Below are 14326 nucleotides of genomic sequence, written 5' to 3'. Positions count from 1 at the left end.
CTGTTGTCTATTATAAAAGTCTACTACTTTTCTTTAGGAAAAGGATTTTGCAACATGTTTCTCTCTCTGATGTGATATGTAGTTTATAAATGTAACAATGGCTGTGATAATAGCAATTTGCATTGTGACATAAGGCTTTCTCCATTCATGATTGGTAAAGAGAAGAATTGCTGTTTCTTGTCACCAGCATTACATCAAGTACAGTAAGTATCATTGGACATAGAAATATTCCAGCATCATTATGTTTATTCTTTTGGTGTCATCTATGGTAATTTATTTACCTGTTGCCAGTTTGAGGAAAGAAATATTTTGTTTATTCCTAAACAACTGCATCACATGTTAATGGCACAGAGAAAACAGTAGAGGATTAATCAGCTTCATCTGTATGCAAACATTTTAAATATTGTGGACACTCTAGTTGAAGAATATAAAAGCACTGATAAAGTTAAAAATGCAGTCATCACTGACCAGATTCTTCAAAAGACCACTGGCTTTTCTGAAAAGTTGATTTTTTTTAAAAAAAAATCCTTTAAACTGATCAGATGAATTTGTTCCTTTTGTAAATATCCCATCCTGAACTGGGAGGGATTTTTCTCTTGGGATTTGAAGCTCTTTCCAAAAAAGCTAACTGATGAGCAACTGTTTGGCACTGAGAGGACAATCAGAATCAGAATAGAGCTGGAAGGGATCTTGGAAGTCTTCTAGTCCAGTCCCCTTCTGAAGCAGGAGATCCTATACCATTCCAGACAAGTGGCTATCCAATCTTTTCTTAAAAACTCCAGTGATGAAGCACCCACAACTTCTGGAGGCAAGCTGTTCCAATGGTTAATTGTCCTCACTGTTAGGAAGTTTCTCCTTATTTCCAGGTTGCTTCTGTCCTTGATTAGTTTCCATCCATTGTTTCTTGTCCTGCTCTCTATTGCTTTGGAAAATAAACTGACCCCCTCTTCTTTGTGGCAAACTCTCAAATCCTGGAATACTGTTATAATATCTCTTCCCCCCCCCCCCGTCCTTCTTTTCTCTAGACTAGCCAAATCCAAATCCTGCAATTGTTCGTCATACGGTTTAGTCTCATCTTAGTTGCTCTTCTTTGTACTTTTTCCAAAGTCTCAACATCTTTCTTGTAATGTGGTGACCAAAACTGGATGCAGCATTCCAGGTGTGGTCTTATTAAGGATTTATAAAGTGGTACTAATACTTGGCATGATTTTGATTCTATGCCTCTGTTTATCCAACCAAGGATTGTATTAGCTTTTTTGACTGCTGCCACTCACTGCTGACTCATGTTTAAGTGATCGTCCACTAGGACTCCAAGGTCCCTCTCACACTTACTGTTTTTTTTGTGTGTGAAAAAAAAAAATTTCAATTTTACATTACATTCATAAAAAATACTTCAGATAAAGAGTAAAATAAATTTATACACACAACTTTCGGTATTGCTCACCCATTTCCCCCCAAACCCCATCCACCCTCTAACTCTTCTCTCACTTCCCTCTTCCCCTCTTCTTCCTCACTCTCCCCCTCTCCTCCTTCTCCTCAACCTTCCTACTTACTTCTCCCCTTCCTCCTATCTTCTCACTCCGGATGCGGTCCAGGGGAAATGCCCGAGCAATTCCTCTCTCCAAATTAAAACATCAATATTATATACAATAAAACTATTTCTACTTATCTGAGCTATTTAACCTCCAACCCATCATAATTTAATTTCAAATTAGGTGCTTTAAGTCCACCTCTTTCTCGAGCAACTTACTGTTTTTGAGCCACGTTTCGCCTTTGTTTTTTTCCTGCCCAGGTATAAAACCTTTTTTTAAATCCACATTGAATTTCATTTTGCTGGATAGGACCCATTGTTCAAGTCTTTTAAGATCTTACTGTCATTTGAAAATTTGATAGGTTCCCCTTCTATTCCCTCATCTAAGTCATTTATGAAGATATTGAAGAGTACTGAGCCTAAGACAGAACCTTGTGGTACCCCTCTGCTTACTTCTCTCCATGTGGATGTAGTACCATTAAGGACTACTTATTAAGTACGGTTTGTCAGCCAGTTACAATGCAGTCTCTCCCACATTTTTCTAGCTTACCAAGAAGTAGGTTGTGGTCTACTTTGTCAAATGCCTTGCTGAAGTCTAAATATACTATGTCCACATCATTTTGCTCCTTTACTAATTTAGTCACTTTGTCAAAGAATGAAATAAGATTAGTTTGGCATTATCTGTTTTTAACAAGCCCATGCTGGCTTCTAGTTATAGCTTTATTTGTTACTAGATATTCACAGATCTATATTTTGATTATTTTTTCCAGTATCTTCCCAGGTATTGATGTTAGGTTGATTGATCTGTAGTTTCCTTCCCCCCCACTTTTTTTTTTTGAAGATGGGAACCACATCAGTTTTTTTCCAATCCTCTGATAGTTCCCCAGTGCTCCAAGTTTTTTTAAAGATATGATACAATGGTTCTGAGATAACATCTGCCAGCTCCTTCAGAACTCTGGGATGTAATCCATCAGGTCCTGTTGATTTATATTCATCAAGATCAGACAGGGGTTCTCTTACTATTTTCTTGCTTATTATTTGTAGTCTGTCTTTTACAGTTATATTTTTGGTAGGTTATACTATAATTTATTTCTGTGTGAAAACTCATGCAAAGAATGAGTTAAGTAGCTCTGCTTTCACTCTACTGCCTGTTTAACAAAACCACTGCTACTCGAATATTGTATTTGACATAAAGTCATTCTGTATGCAAAAGAGATTAAAAAATCGTTTTCTCTCCTGTGTTTCTTTATAGGAGCTTGAGTTGCCCAAGGGTCAGTTTGCATAAGAATCTTTTTTTTAGTTTTATTTGTAAGTGTGTTGTATCACTTACTACTCTGGAAGGAATTGTCCAGCAGCAGCCACTGGTTACAACTCCTCCAGTGAGTATGATTTTTTTAAAAAAAGTTTCAAATTTATCAGCTTCAGCATCTAGTTGGAAATAGTGATTCAAAGCTAAGTGTGACAAGAGCCCTTTGAATAAGAGAACAGCCTGGGAAGTTTAATCTTCCTCTTGTTTGCTAAACCAGGTGGAAATTATCTGTATTATAAAACAGCCTGAATGAATTTTATGCTGTACTAAATCTGTGCTTCTCCCTGCCCACAGGTATGTACTGTGCTTCACATCTCCCAAGTCTATTTTTTTCTTTGCAACTTCTTCTGGATGCTCTGTGAAGGCATTTACCTCTACATTGTCACTGTGGTAAATGTATTTGCAAAAAGACAGGCCTTGCGGTGGTATTATTTTCTCGGCTGGGGTACGTTGTTTTCCTTTCACCTCCTCTCCTTTCTACATTACAAGAACACACACTGTAACAAGATACACTGTCATCATGTAACAAGATACACTGTCATCATGGGATAAGTAACATGCTACATTGCATCTTTGAAGTTTTTTTAAGCCCCCCTTCCTAAACCTTCTCCTCCCATTATTGTGATGGATAATAATTCTATAGAATTTGGGGGTCTCATTTCACATGCTTGACATGTTGAGTTGGATCTACAGACTCTTATGCTATCTTTAACATGGACTATAAAATTATTCTTATATTTTTAACCAGTTTTAGATGCTTACTTTAATTTAGTTTGATGCATACTAACCTCATTTTTTTCTTCTAAGACATTTTTTTATTGATTGATTATGTCCCATCAAATTAGTGTTGACTCTTGGTAGATTTTTCTCCTCAATATACATTTAGGTTACTAATATTAGAAAGCAATATTGGAGCTAAATAAATAAAATTCCTTGTGTTGTTTAAAAAAACAAACCTTATTTGTTGTTCACAGGATTCCCTTTAATTCCTGCCTCTATATATGCTGTAGCCAGAAGCATGTATTTCAATGATAAGTAAGTCAAAACTAAAATTACCCTGCCCATCTTTATTATGCTACTAAGACTGATAGTGTTTTAAGGCTGCATGATTTAGACTGAATTCAGTGAAAGTGATCAACAGACTAATAGCTTAACAGCCTAACTGCTCATTAATGATATTGTACATGCTATCATTAATACTAATGGGCTGTAGATCAAGGCTCAAATGAAGCGAGAGCAGCTTTTTAGAAGTTAATGTGCTGAAAAACTAAATATACCACCTAATATATATATATATATATATATATATATATATATATATATATATATATATGTGTGTGTGTGTGTGTGTGTGTGTGTGTGTGTGTGTGTGTGTGTGTGTGTGTGTGTGTGTGTGTTTTCTGAGGTTTTCGCGGGTATTTGTATGTAGGTCTTTGGTTGTTCGGGTTTTCTCCCGCGTAAAATTGGAAGTGTCTTGGCAACGTTTCGACGAAGTCCCATTCGTCATCTTCAGGCTGGTGTTTTCAGCTTCGTGCTTTGAGCAGCAATGTGTGGTCTTAGCTGTTTCTTCCTTTTAACTGCCAGTGGGGATATGAACTGATTGGGTGGGAGCTTGGCTGTGTTCTGATTGGGTGGAGGTGTGTTCTGAATGGTTAGGGGCTTGGCTGTGCTCTGATTGGCTGGGGGAGTGTTCTGTTTGGTTGTGCTCAGGTTAGTCTGAGTTGCAGAGGGGTTTAAGATTTTGGGCTGCCTTGCTATTTTTTGGCTTCGCGTTCGTGGTCGTGCCTCCTCTTCATGGAGGGTGTCAGTTTGCTTCATGTATGGATTGGAGGGGTTTAAAGTGGCTAATGATGCAGCTGTGGTCTGGCTTCTGGTTTGTGGTCGTGCCTCGTCATCGGTGTGGCTTTGGGTTTGTTTTTTGCGTGGATGTGTGGTGGTGACATCCTGTGTGGTTTTTGTGAGTGTGGGTCTGGTATCATTTTTTGTGTTAGGGAGTCGTTTGTCAATAAGGGCGGGTTTCCAAATGGCTGGTAGGCGGGAGGTATCATCTCGCTTGTTCATGCTGTGTGGGCGTTTTTCTATCTCGATGGCTTCTCTGATTATTCTGTTATTAAAATGTTCACTTTTGGCAATGGTTCTGGTATTTTTAAAGTCAATTTCATGTCCTGTGGCTTTAAGGTGTTGGACCAGGGAAGATGTTGGTTCCTCTTTTTTGACTGAGTTCTTATGTTCTTCAATGCGTGCACTTATTCTTCTGTTGGTTTGTCCGATGTATGTGGTGGGACAAGTGGTGCATGGGATTTCGTATACTCCTTGATTTTCTAATTCAATTTTATCTTTGGGGTTTCTAAGGATGGTGGATATTTTTCTGTTTGTGCAGAATGCTGTTTTGATGTTGTGTTTATGGAGGATCTTACTGATTCTGTCTGTGGTGCCTTTTATGTATGGGAGGAGGGCTTTGCCGTTTTCTTGTTCTTTGTCTTGGATTTTAGTGGGGGTTTCTTTTTGGATTAGGTTTGTAATCTTATTTCTATGGAATCCATTGGATGTTAGTACATTGGTGAGAGTGTGTAGTTCGGGTTTTAGGTGTTGTTCGTCAGCTAAGCGTTTTGTTCTGGAGATGAGTGTCTTGGCTACAGAGTTGATCTGTGCTGGGTGGTGGTGTGAGAGAGCGTGCAGATAGCGGTTTGTGTGTGTTTTCTTCTGGTAGATGGTGTGTCCTAGGGAGCCATTGGATTTCTTGTTCGGGTTTTCTCCCGCGTAAAATTGGAAGTGTCTTGGCGACGTTTTGACGAAGTCCCATTCGTCATCTTCAGGCTGGTGTTTTCAGCTTCGTGCTTCGAGCAGCAATGTGTGGTCTTAGCTATTTCTTCCTTTTAACTGCCAGTGGGGTATGAACTGATTGGGTGGGAGCTTGGCTGTGTTCTGATTGGGTGGAGGTGTGTTCTGATTGGTAGGGGCTTGGCTGTGCTCTGATTGGCTGGGGGGTTGGCTGTGCTCTGATTGGCTGGGGGGTTGGCTGTGCTCTGATTGGCTGGGGGAGTGTTCTGTTTGGTTGTGCTCAGGTTAGTCTGAGTTGCAGGGGGGTTTAAGATTTTGGGCTGCCTTGCTATTTTTTGGCTTCGCGTTCGTGGTCGTGCCTCATCTTCATGGAGGGTATCAGTTTGCTTCATGTATGGATTGGAGGGGTTTAAAGTGGCTAATGATGCAGCTGTGGTCTGGCTTCTGGTTTGTGGTCGTGCCTCATCATCGGTGTGGCTTTGGGTTTGCTTTTTGCGTGGATGTGTGGTGGTGACATCCTGTGTGGTTTTTGTGAGTGTGGGTCTGGTATCATTTGTTGTGTTAGGGAGTCGTTTGTCAATAAGGGCGGGTTTCCAAATGGCTGGTAGGCGGGAGGTATCATCTCGCTTGTTCATGCTGTGTGGGCGTTTTTCTATCTCGATGGCTTCTCTGATTATTCTGTTATTAAAATGTTCACTTTTGGCAATGGTTCTGGTATTTTTAAAGTCAATTTCATGTCCTGTGGCTTTAAGGTGTTGGACCAGGGAAGAAGTTGGTTCCTCTTTTTTGACTGAGTTCTTATGTTCTTCAATGCGTGCACTTATTCTTCTGTTGGTTTGTCCGATGTATGTGTTGGACAAGCAGTGCAGGGGATTTCATATACTCCTTATATTTGTTTTGGATAGTTGTCAAGGCTTCTAAGCATGAAGCCGAAAACACCAGCCTGAAGATGACGAATGGGACTTTGTCGAAACGTCGCCAAGACACTTCCAATTTTACACGGAAGAAAACCCTAATAACCAAAGACCTACATATATATGTATATTATATATATGTATGTATGTATGTATGTATGTATTTAGCGTTACCTCCTCAGAGGCTGCCAAAGCCCAGGCCCTCTCAGCCCCACCCCCCTTCATCAAACTCCGCTGCTGTATTCTCTAGGGGTTGGTAAGGTATCTCTTCTAATCGGAGCTCAGGCAGAGTTAGGAAGTAGCAAGCTCTTGTCATCAAGAAGGGGCTTCCAGGAACAAAGATGACCAGCTCCCCCCCAGCCCCAATAGTCAATGCTGTGATGGTATCCAACCGGCCAAGGCTGTTGTAGCAGCAATAGTTAATGATTCCTCAATGACCGTTCAAGATCAAGTGGGGTGGAGGAAAACCCCGGCTCCAGGCAGTAGTAGAAACAAAAGCAGTCAACATGCTATAGTAATGGCTTGCCCCCCCCTCCCCACAAAGTCTAAAACATGTACAAGCAACAGTAGTCACAGGCCAGGTAGCCTCCAGGCTTCACAGCAACAGTAACTACGACCAGTCTCTCCTCTTCTTCTGTTAATTCTTCTCAGTCAGGTCTCGGCATCAAAACCCTCCCCCCTTATCTTTATTGTTAAAAGTCCCAGGCTAACAGCCCCAGCCACTTCCTTTCCACACACTCTCTCACACCTCTGTTTGAGATATCCTTTTACGAAGGAGAGCAATAAAATTCCACTCCCTCTCTCACTCTCTCTTGCCTCTGTTTGAAACATCCTTCTCATGGAGGAAAGCAATAAAATTCTACTCCCCCCTCTCTCTTTCTCTCTCCCCCTCCTCCACACAAAGGGGTCAGCTTAAAACCTCCAATCCCTCTTTACTTTCACCTGATGAATTCCAACAGCCACCCCTTTCCTTCCTTCCCTTTTTCTATCCTTTCCCTTCATCCATCTCTGCCACACCCAAAACCATCAGCAGCTGTCCCAATCTCTCCCTTCCCAGCCAAACTCCTGCAAACACTCTAAGACAGGCCCGCTACATACATTCATTCATACATACATACATATATTTAGATTGCTAACAAAGAATAAAGGGAGAACTGGAATAGCTATTTCGAGCTTCTTAACTCTCTTCAGCCAGACATACCCTTCTGAGATTCCAATTAGCTATTCCAGTTCTCCCTTTATTCTTTGTTAGCAATCTAAAAAAATGTATATGTAAATGATGTCACAGTTGGCGACTGCTGCCTGTGGATGGCTCTAGATTGAACTGATACAGGCAAAAGAAAAAAGAAAAAGAAAGAAGATTTCTTTCTCCCATATTTGGGCTGACAGGGTACATCAAAAAACACTCAAGGTAAATCTCCTCCCCCTATCTCTTCCCTCCCTGATACAGCTGACAAAGTGAGAAAGAGCCTGTGGTCCAGAGGTTAATACAGCTGCCTAACATGCACACAGCCCAGGTTTGAATCTCAGAAGGGTATATCTGGCTGAAGAGAGTTAAGAAGCTCGAAATAGCTTTGCTATTCTTTGTTAGCAATCTAAAAAAATGTATATTTTTTATGTACCATCCAGCTGCTGGTACAGAGCAGATACTCTTTTATTCTATATCTTCGCGGGGCCTATCTTCACTGTTCTCTTGGTAAGAACTTATTACAATGATTTCATTGCCAAATATATTTTTTCCTACTTTTATGCCAAATGTTGATCTATGTTTATCTATGAGCTGCAGTGGCTCAGTGGTTAGAAGGCAGTATTACAGGCTAATTCTGTTGACTGCCAGCAGTTCGATCCTAACCCGCTCAGCCTTCCATCCTTCCGGGGTCAGTTAAATGAGGATCCCAGATTGTTTGGGGCCATAGGCTGACTCAGTAAACCTCTTAGAGAGGGCTGTAAACCACTATGGAGTGGTATATACATCTAAGTGCTATGTGCTATTGCTATGTACAAGGAGGAGGCTGACTCACTGCACAGCTAGGCAATAAATTCAGTGCATTATAAAAGTAATATGGAAATTCATCTAAATATAGAGTTGCTATAGGATATTGGACACTGACACATGCGTCACATCAATCCTACAGCAGTGAAAAAGTAAAATGTAATGGTTAAAAATCAAAGTCTACCAGAGCATTGCGCCTGAGCTTGCTGAATCTCATACCCTTTCTTCTTCTGCACACATGCCATAAAGTTAGAGGGAACAGAACAAAAGATCACTCTTTTTACACACACACATATATAAATTAATTCCTGTGTGTCTGGCATCGTTCAGACTGTATCACAGCTATCAGCTGATGGAAGCCAAAAAAATGACCAGTCATCATAATACGACTACACTTGACTTGTAATGTAAAAACTATTGTTTAGTTGTTTGTTTTTATCCCACCTTTATTATTTTTATAAATAACTCATAGTGAATGTACTACTCCTTCCTCCTTCTATTTTCCACAAAACAACCACCTTCTGAGGTGAGTTGGGCTGAGAAAGAGTGAACTGGTCTAAACTCTCCCTGCTGGCTTTGAGACCTAAGGTGGGACTAGAACTCATGGTCCTAGTTTCTATCCTGGTGCCTTAATCATTAGATCAAACTGGCTACCACGAACTATCAAGAATAAATGTTTGTTTATTATATCTAAACAATGATTTTAGGACTAAAAAAAGGATCAGTAAATTGTTTTATTATTAAATACATTGAAAATTGTTTTATTTATTTATTAATTTCTTTACTTGTATAAACAATATAGTCAAGCCACCATTTAAGTGGGAGCTAAAATGCAAGCCCTGAGGGTTATTCTTTATTAAGAAGGAAGTAGAAAGAAAATTAGTTACAATTAGTGAAAGGCAGGTATGATACTGCAAATTAAATCAGAAGCTGGATATGCTAAGTAAATTAGGTTAAATCCTATGTAAAAGGAGTAAAGATGGCTTTACTGTTCTTCAAACATGAGGTTTTGATTATAGGTTTTATGAATTATTGGTTGATTTTGTGCAACACCCAATTTTTGGATATTACTTATTGGATGTTAAATATTACTTAGAGGACACTTTCTCTTTTCCCACCCCTTTCTGAATATTTTGTATAGTCCAAAACACTTTTCTGAATTTTATTTTTATTTTTTTAAAAAAATAACCTTGAAGTGCTTATTATGCTAGAAACATATAATGAAACAGAAGAAAGCTAAGCAAGAAGAAAAAGCTGTTTTAATGGTGGTAGCATAGTATTGAATTCAGTAATTCATTTTACCTATTTAGACAAAGTTCCTTTAAGGCAGACATTGGGGATTTAGGCCTGAAAGTCTCCGTTGATGTTTTTACTGTCAAATTGCATGAAATTTCTTTTTCAAATGTGGATGTGGTTGGCATGAAATTAACAATTTCTATTTTTTTTTCTATAGGTGAATTTACTGATCCTGATAAGGATCATTTACATTGTCATAAAGAAGTTGAGAGCCAGACATCTTAAAAAATCTATTCAGTACCTGAAAGCTGTGAGGGCCACCTTCATTTTAGTACCACTCCTCGGCATCCAAATCCTGTTGGCTTCCTATGAACCAAGTGGCAGAACTAGCAAGGAGATTCATAAATATGTGCTCCATATTTTTATATATTATCAGGTATCCAGTCTCTTGAAATATATGCAGTTTACAAGGATTGCTAAGGAATGTTGCAGGTATAAACAATGGACATATTTTAACCCATTCTTGATTTCATATCAGTTTCATCAAATGCATTCACATTGTTTCCCTTTCATTTGTGCAGATTTTAATGAGGGCTAAGCTGACATGGGTGTTAGTGGGAACTTCACTGATATTTGAGAATTATATATGTTCAAATTTAATAATTTGCTAACAGTATTACAATATGAATAATTTTAACCAATTTCAGGATAGTGGAAACATTTGGATCATATGTGTTCAAATCTAGGCTGCTTTTGACAGCTGGAAACATATCTGCTAGTTAATACACTACAAGGCATATCATTCAATTTCATGATTTGGAACCTTGTTAAAATAACCTTTCCTCTACAAATAAAACCAAAGAAATGTTGAGAATCATTGTAGTGTAGTGACTAAGTTACTGGATTAAGAACAGAGAGACTAAGAACCAAGGCACAGAAGTTAGTTGGGTGCTGGTAACTTATCTCAGCCCTAGACTGAGAAAAACCTTTACCATCCTATACTCGACCAATGGGATAGATTATGCTTCATAAACCCATAAATTTCAATGAAGGTGCCTTAATTCTTCAGTGGATTGATATCTTAGGTTTGTCTATCTACCATTTTTCTCCCTCCCTTGCTCTTGCACTCTTTCATCATCTAACTATCTACCTAGCTATCTTTCACAGGGAAGATCAAACCTGTTTGTACCAAAATGGTATGATGGAATTAGTTCGTGCTGGTTCGTAATAGCTAACTGTCAAATTTTCAATAATTTTCTGAGCAGTTGAAAACAGAGCTTTTATTTTAATATTTTGAATACAATTAGTGTGTGTGTGGATACAGAGAAATAGAGATAGAGATAGAAGAGATAGTAAAAATAAAGAGACAGAGATAGTGAGATAGCAAGATAGAGATAGAGAGATAGGTAAAGATAGTAGAGATAGTAAAGATGAAGATAGCGAGATAGAGAGGTAACGAGATAGAGAGAGAGAGAGAGAGGTAAACATAGTAGAGATAGATAGATAGATAGATAGATAGATAGATAGATAGATAGATAGAAGATAGATAGATAGATAGATATAGGGGGAGAGAGAGAGAGAGAGAGAGAGGGAGATGATAGAGCTCTTTGGCTGCTCACAAGCATGATAATGACAATTGGGCTGGCAGAACTGGTTGTTATTAGCACACCACTGGTCCCATTTTGCCTGCAAAAGCTTGATTTTTTTTAAAAAAAAATGTGATTACCCCATTTAAATAGCTTGCAGTTCTGCAGGGGTCTCAATCCATAGTTTAAGTAGTACAGCACCAACGATTACCTTCATGTTTGGATGGCATTATTTTAGAGGACAATTATCCTACCAGCTATAGCTTTGGAATCATATTCTTATCATCTTTTTTTTTCTTAGAGACATTTGGTTAAATTATTGAATTAGGGCCAAGAAAAGTGAGCCTAAAACTGAGGTCCATTATCAGGAGAGGAAGCTCATTGGATGATTTGGGGCCATTTGCAGTCTTTTTATCCAATGTATTGCCTGTGTTACATTGTAAGGAAAAAAAATGAAGGGAAGGAACATGAAGATGTCTCTGTAGCCCTGAAATAAATCTTTCTCTTTTTGCAGGGTTTGTTATTGTCAATAATATTATGCTTTTCTGATAAAAAGGTAAAATGTTTTTCTCTTTTAAAAAATTTTTTCGGACTGACTTAGGTTTGAAATTGCATCTAGCAAGTGGTTAAGAATAGGCAAGTTAATGCTTAAATGCTGTCACAGAGAAATAGAAGAGGAATAGTGTCAACCCTATCAAATCATATTAAACTAGAGCAGTGGTTCTCAACCTTTTTATACCGGCGACCCTGGTCATAAGCACGCGCCGTGCATGTGCGGTGCGCCGCGCATGCGCGGTGCTGCCCCCGGCGGCGGCAGGCAGGCCCGGACGCTCCCGGGCGGCCGCGGCAGGCAGGGCGACCACCGGCTGGGCCACAGCTGGCCCAGCACAAGGCAGGTAAGGCACCCACTGGGCCCCACGTGTGCCAGCTACCCTCCCTGCGCCTGCCACTGCCCCGCTAGGCTTACCTTGGCCCCCGGCCGTTCGGGGCGGTGGCAGGCAGGCCCAGGCGCTCCTGGGCGGCCGCAGCAGCAGCAGCGCAGGGCGACCACCGGCTGGGCCACCAGCTGGCCCAGCCCAAGGCAGGTAAGGCACCTGCCAGGCCCCACGCGCACCAGCAACCCTCCCTGCACCCACCAGCCTCCCACCTCCCACCCCCAGCCCTCTTTTACTTACTTTTTAGTTGCTCAACAGGGAGGGAAGCTCTGCAGACTGTTCCCCTTGCAGCACCGTTTGCAGACTGGGGCTTTTGGCGGGCTCAGCAGGGCAGAGACAGCCCTGGACAATTCCTATTGGCTTTTGAAAGACAATAGAATTAGACTCTGTTCAAGAGAGTCTATTCTATTGGCTTTCGAAAGCCAATAGAATAAGAGGGAGTAGCACAGCTAAGGAAAAGGGGAAAAATGGCGGATCGCATTGTTTGGCGACCCCCGTGAAATGGTCGTTCGACCCCAAACTAGAGGGTTCAGCTTGTGATGTGAAATCAATCAGTATACTCCCCAACACTTGATAATCTATACTGGCTGAAATAATGCAGAAGAAAGTACTCTAAAGATGATAATGTATAGCTTATATGTGACAGTATATGCAGACAACAATTAAAGCTATGAGAAAAGTTTTCTTTTGTCACTGCATTTTTCATAGTATGATATGACCATAAATGTATTTGATTCCAGTGATGTTCTGTGGAGCCAGTCTGGCTGTTCAAAATTAATTTAGCAACTAATAAAAAAAAGGTTCTAAGAAATCTGTCTTTACTTTTTGTCTATATTGTTCTCATAAGAAATCTGTTCCATACAATACAACCATTTTTTCCCTTCTTTTTTCTTGAAAGGTTCATTCTGTTTTCAGAAAGCTATGGAATCGATTCCAAGCATCACTTTAAAATCAACATTCCGCTTAATGCAGACAACTCTGAACATCTGGATGGAGCCACAACAGATAATGTTGCTTTAAAAAAAAACTTTTTGGCCAATTGCAATACACTCTGTGCAAGTAATATCCTGTTGTTGCTTTTTAAAGAAATCATTCATTACAATATTATATTCTTATAAGAAACAGAGTTAAGACTGTAATAGTGTAAATATTGTAAAAACAGAATGCAAAATGTATCAAGCTGTTTGGTGTATTGGTTAAGGTCTAGAAACTAGGATACTATCAGTTCCAGTCCCACCTTAAGCATGAAATTTGACTGGGTGACTTTCAACAGTCCCTCTCTCTCTGTCAGAACCCATATTCTAAGGGGGCCTTTCCTATCTTTAACACAATCTCTACTCTCTCTATAATCCTGGGTTCTGCCATGCTCCTGGAGAGGAAGGGGAAAGCTGGGGTTTATTGCTCTGTTTCCCTTCTATTGCTACACTGTAACACTTTGTTGTTTCTGCATACTTCCCTTGTGAACTATCTCTCCCCTTGATGTCAGCTAGAAAGGGGAGGAAGAAGAAAGGAATGCGCCTCCGGCACTGGTTTATCTCCACGTTGAAGGGAAGATATGAAAGCCGACATAACATTGCTACAACCCTGAGACAGCCTGGCATTATCAGCTCTTTCCCACAACACCTGGGGATTGGCCCATGTGAACTGACCGGATGAACCTTTGGGTTGGGGTTTGTTTGGGACACTTTTAACCTATTGATCTGAGCAGAAAACCCTCAGATCCTGTCTATCTTGCCTGCTATCAGCTTCTCCTAATAAAAGTTCCTTTTGGAAGAAACTGCTTCCATGAGTTCTGCTTCCTTAGGATGAGGTTTTGAAGTGGGCCCTGACATTAGACAAGATCTGCAGTAATAGTCAGCCCGGAAGGAAAGCCCTTTACCGGGGGACATCACAAACCATGTCAGACAATGGAATAGGGAGAGAGGAACCTGCCGCAAAGGGGGACCCTTCCTGCTGGGCAGACACCTGCAAACAATCCAGTTCTGAGTCCTCCAGCTCATTGGAAGAAGAGGTAGTGATAGATCGCTGCCACAAGCCTAGA

At 40.2% G+C, this 14326-nt stretch overlaps 1 protein-coding gene across 4 annotated transcripts in view; it reads left to right on the top strand.

Annotated features, from left to right (window-relative positions):
- Nucleotides 1–14032, top strand: part of LOC120310469 (calcitonin gene-related peptide type 1 receptor-like) — a 34059-nt gene extending 20027 nt beyond the window's left edge. For 2 of the 4 annotated variants that reach the window (XM_039348894.1, XM_039348893.1), the window contains exons 7-13: nt 2784–2910; nt 3135–3285; nt 3815–3875; nt 8165–8231; nt 9982–10200; nt 11865–11906; nt 13184–14032. In XM_039348894.1, coding sequence (XP_039204828.1) covers nt 2784–2910; nt 3135–3285; nt 3815–3875; nt 8165–8231; nt 9982–10200; nt 11865–11906; nt 13184–13234 — 718 coding nt within the window. In that variant the 3' untranslated portion in view covers nt 13235–14032. Of the gene's footprint in view, nt 1–2783; nt 2911–3134; nt 3286–3814; nt 3876–8164; nt 8232–9981; nt 10257–11864; nt 11907–13183 lie in introns of all 4 variants that reach the window. The other 2 variants (XM_039348895.1, XM_039348896.1) reach the window with 2 other exon arrangements.
- Nucleotides 14033–14326: the final 294 nt, after the last annotated feature.

The sequence above is a fragment of the Crotalus tigris genome, unplaced genomic scaffold (genome assembly GCF_016545835.1).
Source record: "Crotalus tigris isolate CLP2741 ecotype Arizona unplaced genomic scaffold, ASM1654583v1 scf7180000018199.9712020701:307424, whole genome shotgun sequence".
Classification (NCBI taxonomy): domain Eukaryota; kingdom Metazoa; phylum Chordata; class Lepidosauria; order Squamata; family Viperidae; genus Crotalus; species Crotalus tigris.
Note: the sequence above shows the minus strand (reverse complement) of the source record. Positions and strands in the feature narration are given on the sequence as shown.